Source organism: Labeo rohita, chromosome 19 (assembly GCF_022985175.1).
Source record: "Labeo rohita strain BAU-BD-2019 chromosome 19, IGBB_LRoh.1.0, whole genome shotgun sequence".
Classification (NCBI taxonomy): domain Eukaryota; kingdom Metazoa; phylum Chordata; class Actinopteri; order Cypriniformes; family Cyprinidae; genus Labeo; species Labeo rohita.
The window spans coordinates 5,882,284-5,893,422 of record NC_066887.1 but is presented as its reverse complement, the minus strand read 5'-3'; the positions used below and the strand labels follow the sequence as shown (position 1 = coordinate 5,893,422).

The following is an 11,139-nucleotide window of genomic DNA, read 5'->3' as shown; positions in this document are numbered from 1 at the left end:
TTAGCTGCTAAACTTGTTAACTAGCACATTATTAGGAAAGGTGATTGCAAAGATTCATTAAAAATAACCCTTATACTCACTTCTGCTGTAAGTGAAGCTGAATCACGAATGATTCGCACAAACATAGACAGATATATGTAGACTGGGAAGCGGGTTCCCTTCACAATCAAATGTAATCCACTGCATCTTCAGCGGCTCAGATGTCGGGAGTAAATGACGACCACTATGTTCATTATTACATCCAGCAACACAACACCTCAATTGCCCAATTCTGGCAAACTTACATTCCCTGCTCTGGCATCAAAACATGGAGGTTGGACTGTTACAGCTGATCTGATTTATTTATTATAAAGATTATAAAAATACCACTGGGTGGATTTTTTATCATAATAGGGTGGTTGCGTACACACACTGCCAACACACATTTAAACCTTCATATTAGCAGTATATTATGTCCTATTTTTATGGATTATTTATGCAGCGCAGTACACTGTCCTTTTTTTTTTTGTTTGTTTTTTTTTTGGGTTTTTTTGTTGTGTTTGTTTGTTTGTTTATTGAACAGTATAAATTATTTGCTGAGGTATACTATTTGTGCCAAATGGCCATGATTTTGGAGCTCTCTGTATTGGAATTGAATTTAGAATGCTTTTGAAAATCAGTTCAGCTACTGAATTTTAAGAATTGGAATTTGAGGTTAAAGCAATATCAAACCATAACCCCTTCTACAGTACATTAAACATGAAACAGCTTACTTTCCAGCCTGTTTGCTAAAAGCATTAATACCAATGTAGTATGTTACTTAAAAGTTCCTGAAGAGTCTCTGATTTGCAGCATAAATAGATCTTTGCCCCACTGTTGCTACAGGAAGGGCCACCCTCTGGTGAGGTTTTTTTTTTTCATTGTGGTTTCAATCAAACTCTTGTGTACTGGTGCTTTGTTGCATTATGATTGTGACAGTTAAAGGTGATGTTTAAAGGTGCATCAGAGCCTTAAACCTGTTAATATGGGTGCCTGGATGTGCTGTTGGATTTTATGGATTTCAGCTGTACTAAGTAAGTCTACACCAGTTATTAATCTCATCACATTTTTCTCAATATTAACTTAATCTTCATATGTAGATTATTTGCTGTGAACCTGTTTTCATTCTCTCATTTGCAGTTACTCACTCGTTCGTCTTAAAACAATCACCGGGACTCACACAGGTCTCAGTTGGTGGTTCTGTAGAATTAAGATGTATATTTGAGCAGACCGTTAGGTACTGCTATACTGATGCTGCATGGCAAAAGTTGAATCTACGGATTGGAAAACTCACGACAGTGGATACTATCCATGAGAATACAATTAAAAAACATGATGATAAAACTTGCGTTTTGACTCTAAATAAATTAACCAAGAAAGATTCAGGCATGTACTACTGCTTTAGCCATTACAACCAAATGGCTGTGATCGGCAATGGGACCAGGGTGATCGTAACAGGTAAATCTGGAGTGAAATCTCACCTACACCTTTTCTAGGGTCACAGTTACCATTTTGTCTTTATTTTTTTCTGCAGTAGATCACTCTGAACCAAAACTCTCCATCTTATACTCACCACATGAACCTGACTCTCCATCGGTATCGCTGCAGTGTCTTGTGCCTGAGCTTGTCCCGTCTCAGGTGCGCGTGTTCTGGATGATTGGACAGAATGTGTATTCTGGATGGGCCGAGTCCGCCTGGACAGACAACACTGATTCAGCCACAGAATTCACACGGGCTCATCTCTCTGTTCCTGTAGAGGAGTGGAACGAAACTGATGAAATTCACTGCTTTGCTGAATATAACGGCAAGAACATCTCCAAAACTCTGATGCGAAGCGGTGCGTAAAAGATGAAAATTTCTGAGAAACATTAAAATGTTACAGATTATTGCCCTCTTTTATCTCTTTATTTTCAAATTTCTAAAACCAGACAAACTGTTGAAGTAACTATAAACATTTGATGTAAAAGGCCAATTATTTTATTTTATTTTATTTTATTGGACAGTTTTTGTGTGTTTATTATAAACACCTATCAAAACCTTGATTGAATAGTTAAAATTGATTTTAATATTTAGAATAATTTTATTCATTCTGTTCTACAAATTATAATACAATTTAAATGTAATCTGTAAAATGAAATAAAATGTTATCTGTTGCACATTCAGGCAAGATATATTTGGTCAGTATAAAGATACCTAAAGACTGAATGCTTGTGTTCACTACAAAACCCTGTACTAAACTTTGTACTATACTTTTGTGATGCTAAATCATTAGTGCATTAATTATTAATTATACTCTGATCATGGTTAATCTTTCAGGACTGAATCAAAGAACTTTGTGGATTCTGTACTGTGGCTGGGGGACAGTTTTGCTGGCTATGGCTGTGGTCTTCTCCATTTGTTTATGCCAAGGTAAAGACTTAAATCAACCTGGGAACCAGTTTAGTGGATATGACCACTAAAGAATTTTAACAAACTTTTTAACAAACTAATAATTAAGTGACTGAATAACTAACTAATATATGCAAATATTACATACTTGAAACACAGAATTATTCCCAATATTAACATTCTGTTTTACTCATTCATATGGAAAATATTTTCTAAATTTTGGTAATATGACTATGTACTGTAAACTGTATAATGCTGTATGCCATTTCATCTATTTGTTAGATGCATGTAGTCTTCTTGTGGACTAAATCTGCCTGTAGCTACATCCTAATACATAATTGCACTGAATCTTAAATTAAATAAAGTCATATTGTGTTTACCCTTTAACAGGTAAACAGAGTACAGCAACTGCAGAAATGTCCTCTGTAATGGTAAGCATGGTATAGTTTAAAAAATAAAATATAGGCCTAATATAAATATAGGCCTATAGACATTATTTATTGTTTGTTAAATATTTCTTTTTAATTGTTATTGGTTAAATTGTGAAAAAGTAACGTCTTTGGATATTTGTTTAGATTAACCTATACAAGAAAAGTAAATAATAATAATAATGATAATAATAAATAAAAATAAATAAATTGTTCAGGTACTGTCAAGCTCAATTTTGCTGTTGATGCTATATAACATTTCTTTATTTTTCTGTCTAGTTTTACTCTGTGGATCCCGTCAATTTAGGTCTGAATTTAAGTCCAACAAAAAACTAAAGGTAAAATGAAAATTTGTGTATTATATTTAATTGCATTAATTATGTGAAACAGTATATACAGTCAATCTCTGTGAAGACCACACTCAGGTTTTCTTCAAATAATCTTTTCTCATTTTTTTTCAGGGTGTCACTGGAGATCAGTATTATTGAAAAGAATGTATAAGAATGTTAGAGTACACCAAACAATTACCAAAAAAATTAGTTAAATAAATCATTATAATTATAATGGTATACCAATTCACAGGGGCGTAGATTTAGGGTGGATGGAGGGGATGTGTCCCCACCAATATCCTCCGACCATTGAAATGTCCCCACCAATAATTGAATCCACTTGAATCCACCATCATGTGAGAGGCTATGGCTGCGTTCAGATACAAGCAGCGCCAAATGCAGTGGATGTCCCACCAATGTCCAGAGCAAATCTACGCCCTTGCCAATTCATGATACTTATAGGCTACTTCATGCTTTGATCTGACTTTCTTTTGTGCTCTGTGGGTAACAAAATATTTTAGAAGTTTTTGTTATTGAGTCACATTTTTATAAATAGTCTATAACATTGTTTATTATGCCTTCTCTTGGTCCTAAATAAAGCATTTTTCTGCTTTTACACATTAGAAATGAGAATTGCCTTTTGCTTTCAAATCCTTTGCTGGGGAACCATATCTGAACTCTTATTCTTATTTTAGGCACGACATTTGAATATGCACATGCACAAAGGAAATTTGATAGCTACAAAGTTGAGCAAGATTTTCAGTGAATAACAACTTACTTCAATCTGTTTCTTGCAGTAGTTAATAAAATAACAGTTTAGATTGGGAAACATATTAATCCTTTGAGCAGATTACCACATACGTTTAACACTTCTCCTTTAATCCACCAGGTTCTAGTGATTTATTAATTCAATATGGGCTCTAACATGGGAAATAGCCAGTCATAGTTTAGATACAGACGGCGGCACTAGAGCTACTCAAAACTTACTGTAGAGAAAAACGTATACAGCCTCCTTTCAAACGTCTATGTATTTGTATACAAATACATATTATGAAGTGACACATTTATAATAATATCCGAACAGATTTCTGAGGCAGACTAATACGAAGCCGTACTGTAGCTTTCTAATTAAATATCCCACCGTGCAAGCAAGATTTTGCCAAAAACGTTTGAAAAAAAGGAATTCCTAATTTTATTTCCCGCCTCTAACATGGGAAATGGCCAATTATTAAGTAGGCTAATATCGTTAATTTTGGAGCGGCACCCGGGGTAACCAATCAAATTTTATGCAGAGGAAGCTTGTCTAAAAATAGTTGCCAAACAACAACAACAATCGGCATAATAACAATGAATAATAAATAATAATAATAATAATAATAATAATAATAATAATAATAATAATAATAACAAAGAAAAATCAGAAAAAGAATCTATCATATAATCCTGTAAAATCTATGAATTTTGTTGTTGTTGGATTTCAACTGTTATTAAAATCATATGTTTGACTGTTTCATATTAGTTGTAACGTGCTATTAATTGCATGGGATTTTGATACGCTTGCTAATATAGCGCCTTATGTCACTTTGCATGCCTTTTAAATAACGACACATGAGGGAGGGCCCAAAGTTTGGTGTTGTTCAATTGCTTGTTTTCACCGCACGAGGGCGCTTCACGAGTTCTGAGCTCCGGTTACTTCAGCTCTGGGTTTCAGCCACAGCCCAGTTCCAGCATAGTAGGCCAAGTAATCCTATTAGATTTTCCATTGTTCCCTGCTTTTGTCATTCTGTATTTCTGAGAACAACATTTAGACAGCTTGAACACAGTTTGTCTCTGGAGTAGGAATTTTAATTCACTTTTAAAGAATAATTAACTGTACCTCTAACCAGGGGCGTTTCTAGGATTTTAAAACATCCGGGGCTGGTGCCAAAACATCAGGGGCTAGTGGTAGTTGGTGGAAGCTGAAATCATGCTCACATAAGATTTTGTCTGACACAAGTGGTTGAACCTGGATCCTTCTAGGGGGGTCCAGGGGCATTAAACTGGGTGTTAAAGACTTGTCACACTATTAACAATAGTAAATAGTGATCACTGCAAATAGCAAACATATCAAAGTCTTATAACAAAATTATAACATTACAAAAATATGTTAGACAAATAAAATAATACATTTGAAAATGTATTTATAACTGTAGCAAATATATAGTTGGATGCAAAAATAGGGCCCTATTTTTTTCCCAAATTCCATTTTATTTTATTTTTTTCAAATTCTGTTTTCTGTTTTCATTTTTCTGGTCTTCTTTTTAATGGTTAAATTACCTTCAATTTATCAAAAGTTAAGAAAAATTACATGTTTAGGACCCTATGAAATGTTTAACTTTTTTCTCACTTTACGTTTTATTGTTACCAAATATGTTTTAGCATGTCTGTTTATTTGAATGCATAAAAACAACTTTTATTTATTTTTACATGCCTTATGGAATTCTGTGTTGTGTATTTTTCTGGTTATCAGATGAAGGTATAAAATATTGATTTAATTGATCTTTTAATGACAATTATTAAACTATTTACAATTAAAATGTAAAACATGGAAGAAATATTGTGTTAAAAAAATATATACATTTTTATTAATTAATAGTAGTAGTAGTACGTAGCACGTACATTATACTGAATGATTAATAAAGTTAAACCGAACTTTTATTTTGACGGGTTGCCGACTTGCCGTGAATACTTTTAAATTTCTGTGTATATATTTGACGCTTGTTTTACTCAAATGAAACAGTGAAATGCTCATGAAGTGACTCTCAGAGCAGTTCTGGAGATGTTGTTAATGTATTTACGCCCTCATTTAGTGAAACGTAAGACGCTGAAATCACTGCGCGTGTCAGTATTACACGTATAGAAAACGAACTCGCGCATCCGCGCCGTTCATTCATAAAAAGACACGAAGAACATGCAGGATTCATATTTAAATAGTCTTTTGTGGCATAATATTTACAGATACCAGTCCATATCGCGACTTGATTTAAGTTTATGACCAACTTTTGATTAAATCATTCAAACTTTGTCAAATTCCGTGGAAATCATAGGGTCATACAAAAAAAAAAAAAAAAAAAAAAAAAAAAAAAAAACATTCGGGGCTGGAGTAAAAACTTTTGGGGCTCGAGCCTCGAATGATTAGCCCTAGCGACGCCCCTGCCTCTAACATTAATCACAACAGCAATAAGGTCATAGGTTAATTTATTACAGTGAAACATTTTTGTAAATGTGATCAAATCTGTCTGCTTAGTTTTCATATTAACCAACAGATTTCATATTACCCTGTTTAAAAGTTTACAGACACTCGATTATTAATACTGTGTTGTTACCTGAATGATCCACTTGATGATTTTTTTTTTTTTTTTAAATCATTTACAGAAGGTTCAAACGCTCAGTGATGCTTCAGAAGGAAAAACAATACATTAAGAGACAGGGGTGAAAACTTTTGGATATATACTTTTATATATATATATAGCTTCAGAAGCTACAGAAGATATGTGCATGTTTTCCAGAAGACAAAATAAGTTAAATTTACCCTGATCTTCAAATTCCAAAAGTTTTCACCCCAGCTCTCACCAGCTCTTAATGCATTGTTTTTCCTTTTGGAGCATTTGAACCTTCTGTAATAGTTGCATATGAGTCCCTCAGTTGTCCTCAGTGTGAAAAGATGGTTCTCAAAATCACACAGTCATTGTTGGAAAAGGTTCAAATACACAAAAATGCTGAAAAAACACAGAATTTGTGGGACCTGAAACAAAGGACTCACAAACAGCAGCAAAAAAAAAAAAAAAAAAAAAAAAAACACACACACACACACACACACACACACAGCTGTGGATTATTCAAGTAACAACACAGTATTAAGAATCAAGTGTATGTAAACTTTTGAACAGGGTCATTTTTCTTCTCTTTTATGTCAAATATCTTATTCAGGTCAGTACTAAATAAAAAACACCTTGCAGATTCGGACTTCAACTGTATTACATATACACATACATACATATTTACTTAGATATTATGCACATTTACATTTATTTGTAACAAATCAACTTTTGGTTGATGTTTTCAGGTCATAGGATCAAATACAAAATGTCTGTGGTTTACAAGCGTCCTCCTAAAATGAACAAGGTCATGAAAAAGAGTAGAGCAGCGACAAATGCAAAAATTCTAGGTACTCTGATGAATGGATAACAAGTGTCCTGTATATCTGAGAAAAAAATAAAATGAAAAGTATTGTGAGAAAAGAATCAAAAAAATGGACAAAACATCCAAATTTAAGAATAAGATCAGTCAAGAAAACCAACTTATAATAACATATTTGATTTGCTATCTTGATGAGGATATATTATGATAAGTTATTTACCATAATAATGCAGAGTTTTGTTAAACATCCTTCCACCGAGATTCACAACACAGGTACACGCTCCTCCTGTCCTCCACTCCTCAGTCGATACTGTTATATAATTATGAGTTTTCACAGACTTTTCTTCGCCTTCTTCCCAAACAAACATAGTTTGTCCATTTTCCTTTCTACTCCCTATGAGCCAGTGCACAGAGACATGTGATGGAGTAAATCCTCCGATTTTACACTGAAGAGTGACTGTAGAGTCGTGGTTGTTGCTGCTAGCAAATGCCATTAAATCAATAGACTGCATCACAGTGGTGTCAGCTGCTAGAAGAAAGATCACCATTTTTGATGCAATAAAACAGCTAAAAGACTGATACATAATTATATAATAAAAACATGAGTTTATTATCAACAAAAAAACCTTGAGAAACTGTTTATGATACAGTACCTTGTACAGTGACAGCTGTGCCATTCCCAAGGTACATATGCTCACGGTCTGTAGCGATGCAGTAATACATCCCTGAATCTTGTACCCTTGCATTGTAAATAGAAGCCTGACACACTGCGTTTTCCACCTGATCTTTAATTTGATGAGAGATGTCTGAGTCCTGCAGAATGTTTATTATTCCACTCACGGGATGTACTCTCACCCAGGCCACTGTGTGACAGAATGACTGCACCTCATTCAGCTGGCAGTGCATGGTCACTTTTTCACCTATTTTCACCTTCACTGACGGGGGAAACTGATAAACTGTACCCGCCATCGCTGCAAACGGATTCAGACCTCAAATATGTCAATAATTAAACACTCTCCTAAATGCTACATTGCTAGTCACAACTTTGTGAGACGCATAAACAAATAAAAATACTGGTAGCTTACCTTTTGGCGAAGTTAAACAGAACAAGACAAGAAAAAGGAGGTCATACATGGTGTCTGAAGACTTTACAGGTCAAAGAAACTGAGAGAAATGTGCTGAGTGTGACAAATCACACACCTTTTCCTGTCTGTCCACAGTCGTTTCTAATTAAAATTAAAAAAAAAAAAAATCAGTCGTGGTTGCCAGAACTTTACCGTAAAAATATGTTGGCAGCATTTTAGGTTTCACAGACTTAACGTAATTTTACTATTAACTAAAATAATGTAAAATGCACCAGATTACTACAGTTTTTACCTTCATAATATACCTGACAAATACTGATGTTAAAAAGAAACTGACATTATGAATTAAATTTAATCACAAGTATCTTTTCCACAAGGTGGGCTAAATATTAATTTACTGTATAGGTGCATGGTGTCACTCACACAAATACAAAGCACCATCAAGATAACGCAAATGAGTCTAAAATAATTTAATAAACATTAATTTAACAAAATAAGATGTAACCTTAAACCCTAATACCTGTTAACAGTTACTAACTATATATAATAATACAATTATATGTGACCCTGGACTACAAAACCAGTCTTAAGTAGCACAAATATATTTGTAGCAATAGCCAAAAAGACATGGTATGGGTCGAAAGTGTCAATTTTTCTTTTATGCCAAAAATCATTAGGATATTAAGTAAATATATAAGATATTTTGTAAATTTTCTACCGTAAATATATATATATAAACTTAATTTTTGGTTAGTAATATTCAATGCTAATAATTTTTATTTAGCTTTTTATTATTTATTTAACTTTGATTTTTTTGCACCCTCAGATTCCAGATTTTCAAATAGTTGTATCTCTGCAAATATTACCCTGTCCTAACAAACCATACATCAGTGGAAAGCTTATTTATTCAGATTTCAGATGTATAAATCTCAACTTAAGAAAATGATGACAATCAATATAACCTATATATATTAAAGAGTGCTAATATACTGTTCGGTTTGTATCACTACACGTATCTGTATTTGCATGTTCTGACAGTTTGGGTATTAACAGTGGATTTTTTTTTTTTTTTGTGACTCTTTTTTGAAAGTTATATTTTTAAGCCAGTAGGTGTGAACTAGTGGCTGTCCAAAGAGTGAGTCACTGAATCATTCACAAAACTAACAAGTGAAGACTTTTTAAATGAGCCGTTGAATCATTCACTCATCTGATTAGTTCAAATCTAATCAAAACAGATTAATTTCCGAATTAAATGCTTTACTGCATGTTGTTCATACGACTACTGGATTGGCTTTTACTAAAGTTTTTTTTTTTTTTTGGTAAAGCAAAGCAGACAAAGAAACAGGCATTACTGTCTATAAAATGTACATTACTTAATATTAACTTATACACTCTTAAAAATAAAGGTGCTTCATGATGCCATAAAAGAACCTTTTTTTTTGTCTAAATGGTTCCATAAAGAACCTTTAACATCTGAACAACTTTTCTGTTTACTAAAGGTTAATAACTGTTGTGTATATTATATTTCACAGAAACTGGATACCATGGCTTTTCAAGGTGGATTTAAACTTGAAAGAATTTCAAATGAGAACATGAATTTTGTGTGGGATGAGTAAAGTGGCAAAATCATGTCATCTCTGTTGCACTCTTGATTTATAAAACAAATACTGTTATCTATTTAATATAATAAGACAACAATTACTGAACACATTAATATGATCTAACACTAAGCAATGTGGCACATGGCTGTGTCCTAGTTTATTTGAGCAAAATCAGCAATTCTGCTCTTCCACCACAGACTTTGGGGTTGGAATTATGCATCTTTGTGGTTTCACTGCGGTACTTTTGAGACTGAAGTTTTTCTGCTGACAAAGTGTGGACATTAACCGATATGAGGTGAGGTCCATATCACCATTTTGCATGCAACCACACGATAAATAGGGCACAGAGAAACAAGAACACTGAAGAAAAGAAGAAGAAAAAAAAATCCAGGCCCTGCCACTCATAACAGAAACCACATAAAGCACAATATCTTATAATTAGTGGTTCTTCGTTCTTTACAATTATTACACTGACACTTTAATAGGATATATGAAATACCATAATATAAAAAAATGACATTGTTATAGACCTATAGTTATTTTATTTTCCTTGTTTTGAGATTTTTGGTGTAAATTCATCTGATTTCAAGAAAAAGTGTGTTAAACAGTATATATATTTTATTCAGTAATAAGTAGAAAACTGTGACCTTTTCCTTAAGGTTTTATGCAACTCAGAGGACTAACAGAAAAACTATGATATATTTTTTTAAAATAATAATACACAGATTGGGTAAAAGTATAAATTTTCCCTTTCATATTAACTTTGACATTTCACAAAGTAATGAATACTATTCAAAACATCAAAGTTTAGTAACCATCAACAAAAATCAGAGCTAAAAGTGATTTACAGCAATGCCAAATACTAAAATAAGTTTAATAAATATGTGTCAGAGTTAATATAAACTGAAAACTATACGTTTTTGCATAGACACATCATCACAAATGTTTTCCGTCCCAACCCGTAAACAATCAATGTTATCAGAAGCAGGAAGCCAAAAATTAAGCAGACAGACAGATATATGTATTTCACAGCATAACACACATCGGGTGCATCTGTGGAGAGAGAATATATATATACATAAAAAGTACATTTAGAAATATAAAACAGAAT

General features: G+C 33.1%; 2 protein-coding genes across 5 annotated transcripts; one reads left to right on the top strand and one right to left on the bottom strand.

The window, feature by feature from the left end:
- The first annotated feature begins 956 nt into the window (after window positions 1-956).
- On the top strand, window positions 957-3,757 carry LOC127181719 (uncharacterized). 2 transcript variants are annotated; one of them, XM_051136612.1, is made up of 7 exons: window positions 957-1,052; window positions 1,159-1,476; window positions 1,553-1,855; window positions 2,335-2,427; window positions 2,797-2,837; window positions 3,114-3,172; window positions 3,296-3,757. In XM_051136612.1, exons 1-6 carry the CDS (start codon window positions 1,004-1,006, stop codon window positions 3,168-3,170), a joined length of 861 nt encoding a protein of 286 aa, XP_050992569.1. In that variant the 5' UTR covers window positions 957-1,003; the 3' UTR covers window positions 3,171-3,172; window positions 3,296-3,757. The 2 variants fall into 2 exon arrangements, with proteins under 2 accessions (XP_050992569.1, XP_050992570.1); XM_051136613.1 differs by lacking the exon at window positions 1,159-1,476.
- Window positions 1,667-8,133, bottom strand: LOC127181725 (immunoglobulin heavy constant alpha 2). 3 transcript variants are annotated; one of them, XM_051136621.1, is made up of 3 exons: window positions 7,996-8,133; window positions 7,563-7,871; window positions 1,667-1,768 (listed from the first exon to the last, which is right to left on the bottom strand). In XM_051136621.1, the coding sequence occupies exons 1-3, from the start codon at window positions 8,063-8,065 to the stop codon at window positions 1,755-1,757; spliced, it is 393 nt and encodes a 130-aa protein (XP_050992578.1). In that variant the 5' UTR covers window positions 8,066-8,133; the 3' UTR covers window positions 1,667-1,754. The 3 variants fall into 3 exon arrangements, with proteins under 3 accessions (XP_050992578.1, XP_050992576.1, XP_050992577.1); XM_051136619.1 differs by lacking the exon at window positions 1,667-1,768 and adding an exon at window positions 7,286-7,406; XM_051136620.1 differs by lacking the exon at window positions 1,667-1,768 and adding an exon at window positions 7,286-7,406 and having other exon boundaries at window positions 7,563-7,868; window positions 7,996-8,114.
- Between the last annotated feature and the right edge of the window lie 3,006 nt (window positions 8,134-11,139).

Bases quoted from the DNA above. Each gene is read 5' to 3' on its own strand.
- LOC127181719 (XM_051136612.1), top strand. From the start codon at position 1,004: ATGGGTGCCTGGATGTGCTGTTGGATTTTATGGATTTCAGCTGTACTA. The intron at 1,053-1,158 runs GTAAGTCTACAC...TCTCATTTGCAG, and splicing joins ATGGATTTCAGCTGTACTAA to TTACTCACTCGTTCGTCTTA. The intron at 2,428-2,796 runs GTAAAGACTTAA...ACCCTTTAACAG, and splicing joins CTCCATTTGTTTATGCCAAG to GTAAACAGAGTACAGCAACT.
- LOC127181725 (XM_051136619.1), bottom strand. From the start codon at position 8,065: ATGTATTACTGCATCGCTACAGACCGTGAGCATATGTACCTTGGGAAT. The intron at 7,872-7,995 runs GTACTGTATCAT...TCTTTCTTCTAG, and splicing joins CACAGCTGTCACTGTACAAG to CAGCTGACACCACTGTGATG. The intron at 7,407-7,562 runs GTAAATAACTTA...TTTTTTTCTCAG, and splicing joins CAAAACTCTGCATTATTATG to ATATACAGGACACTTGTTAT.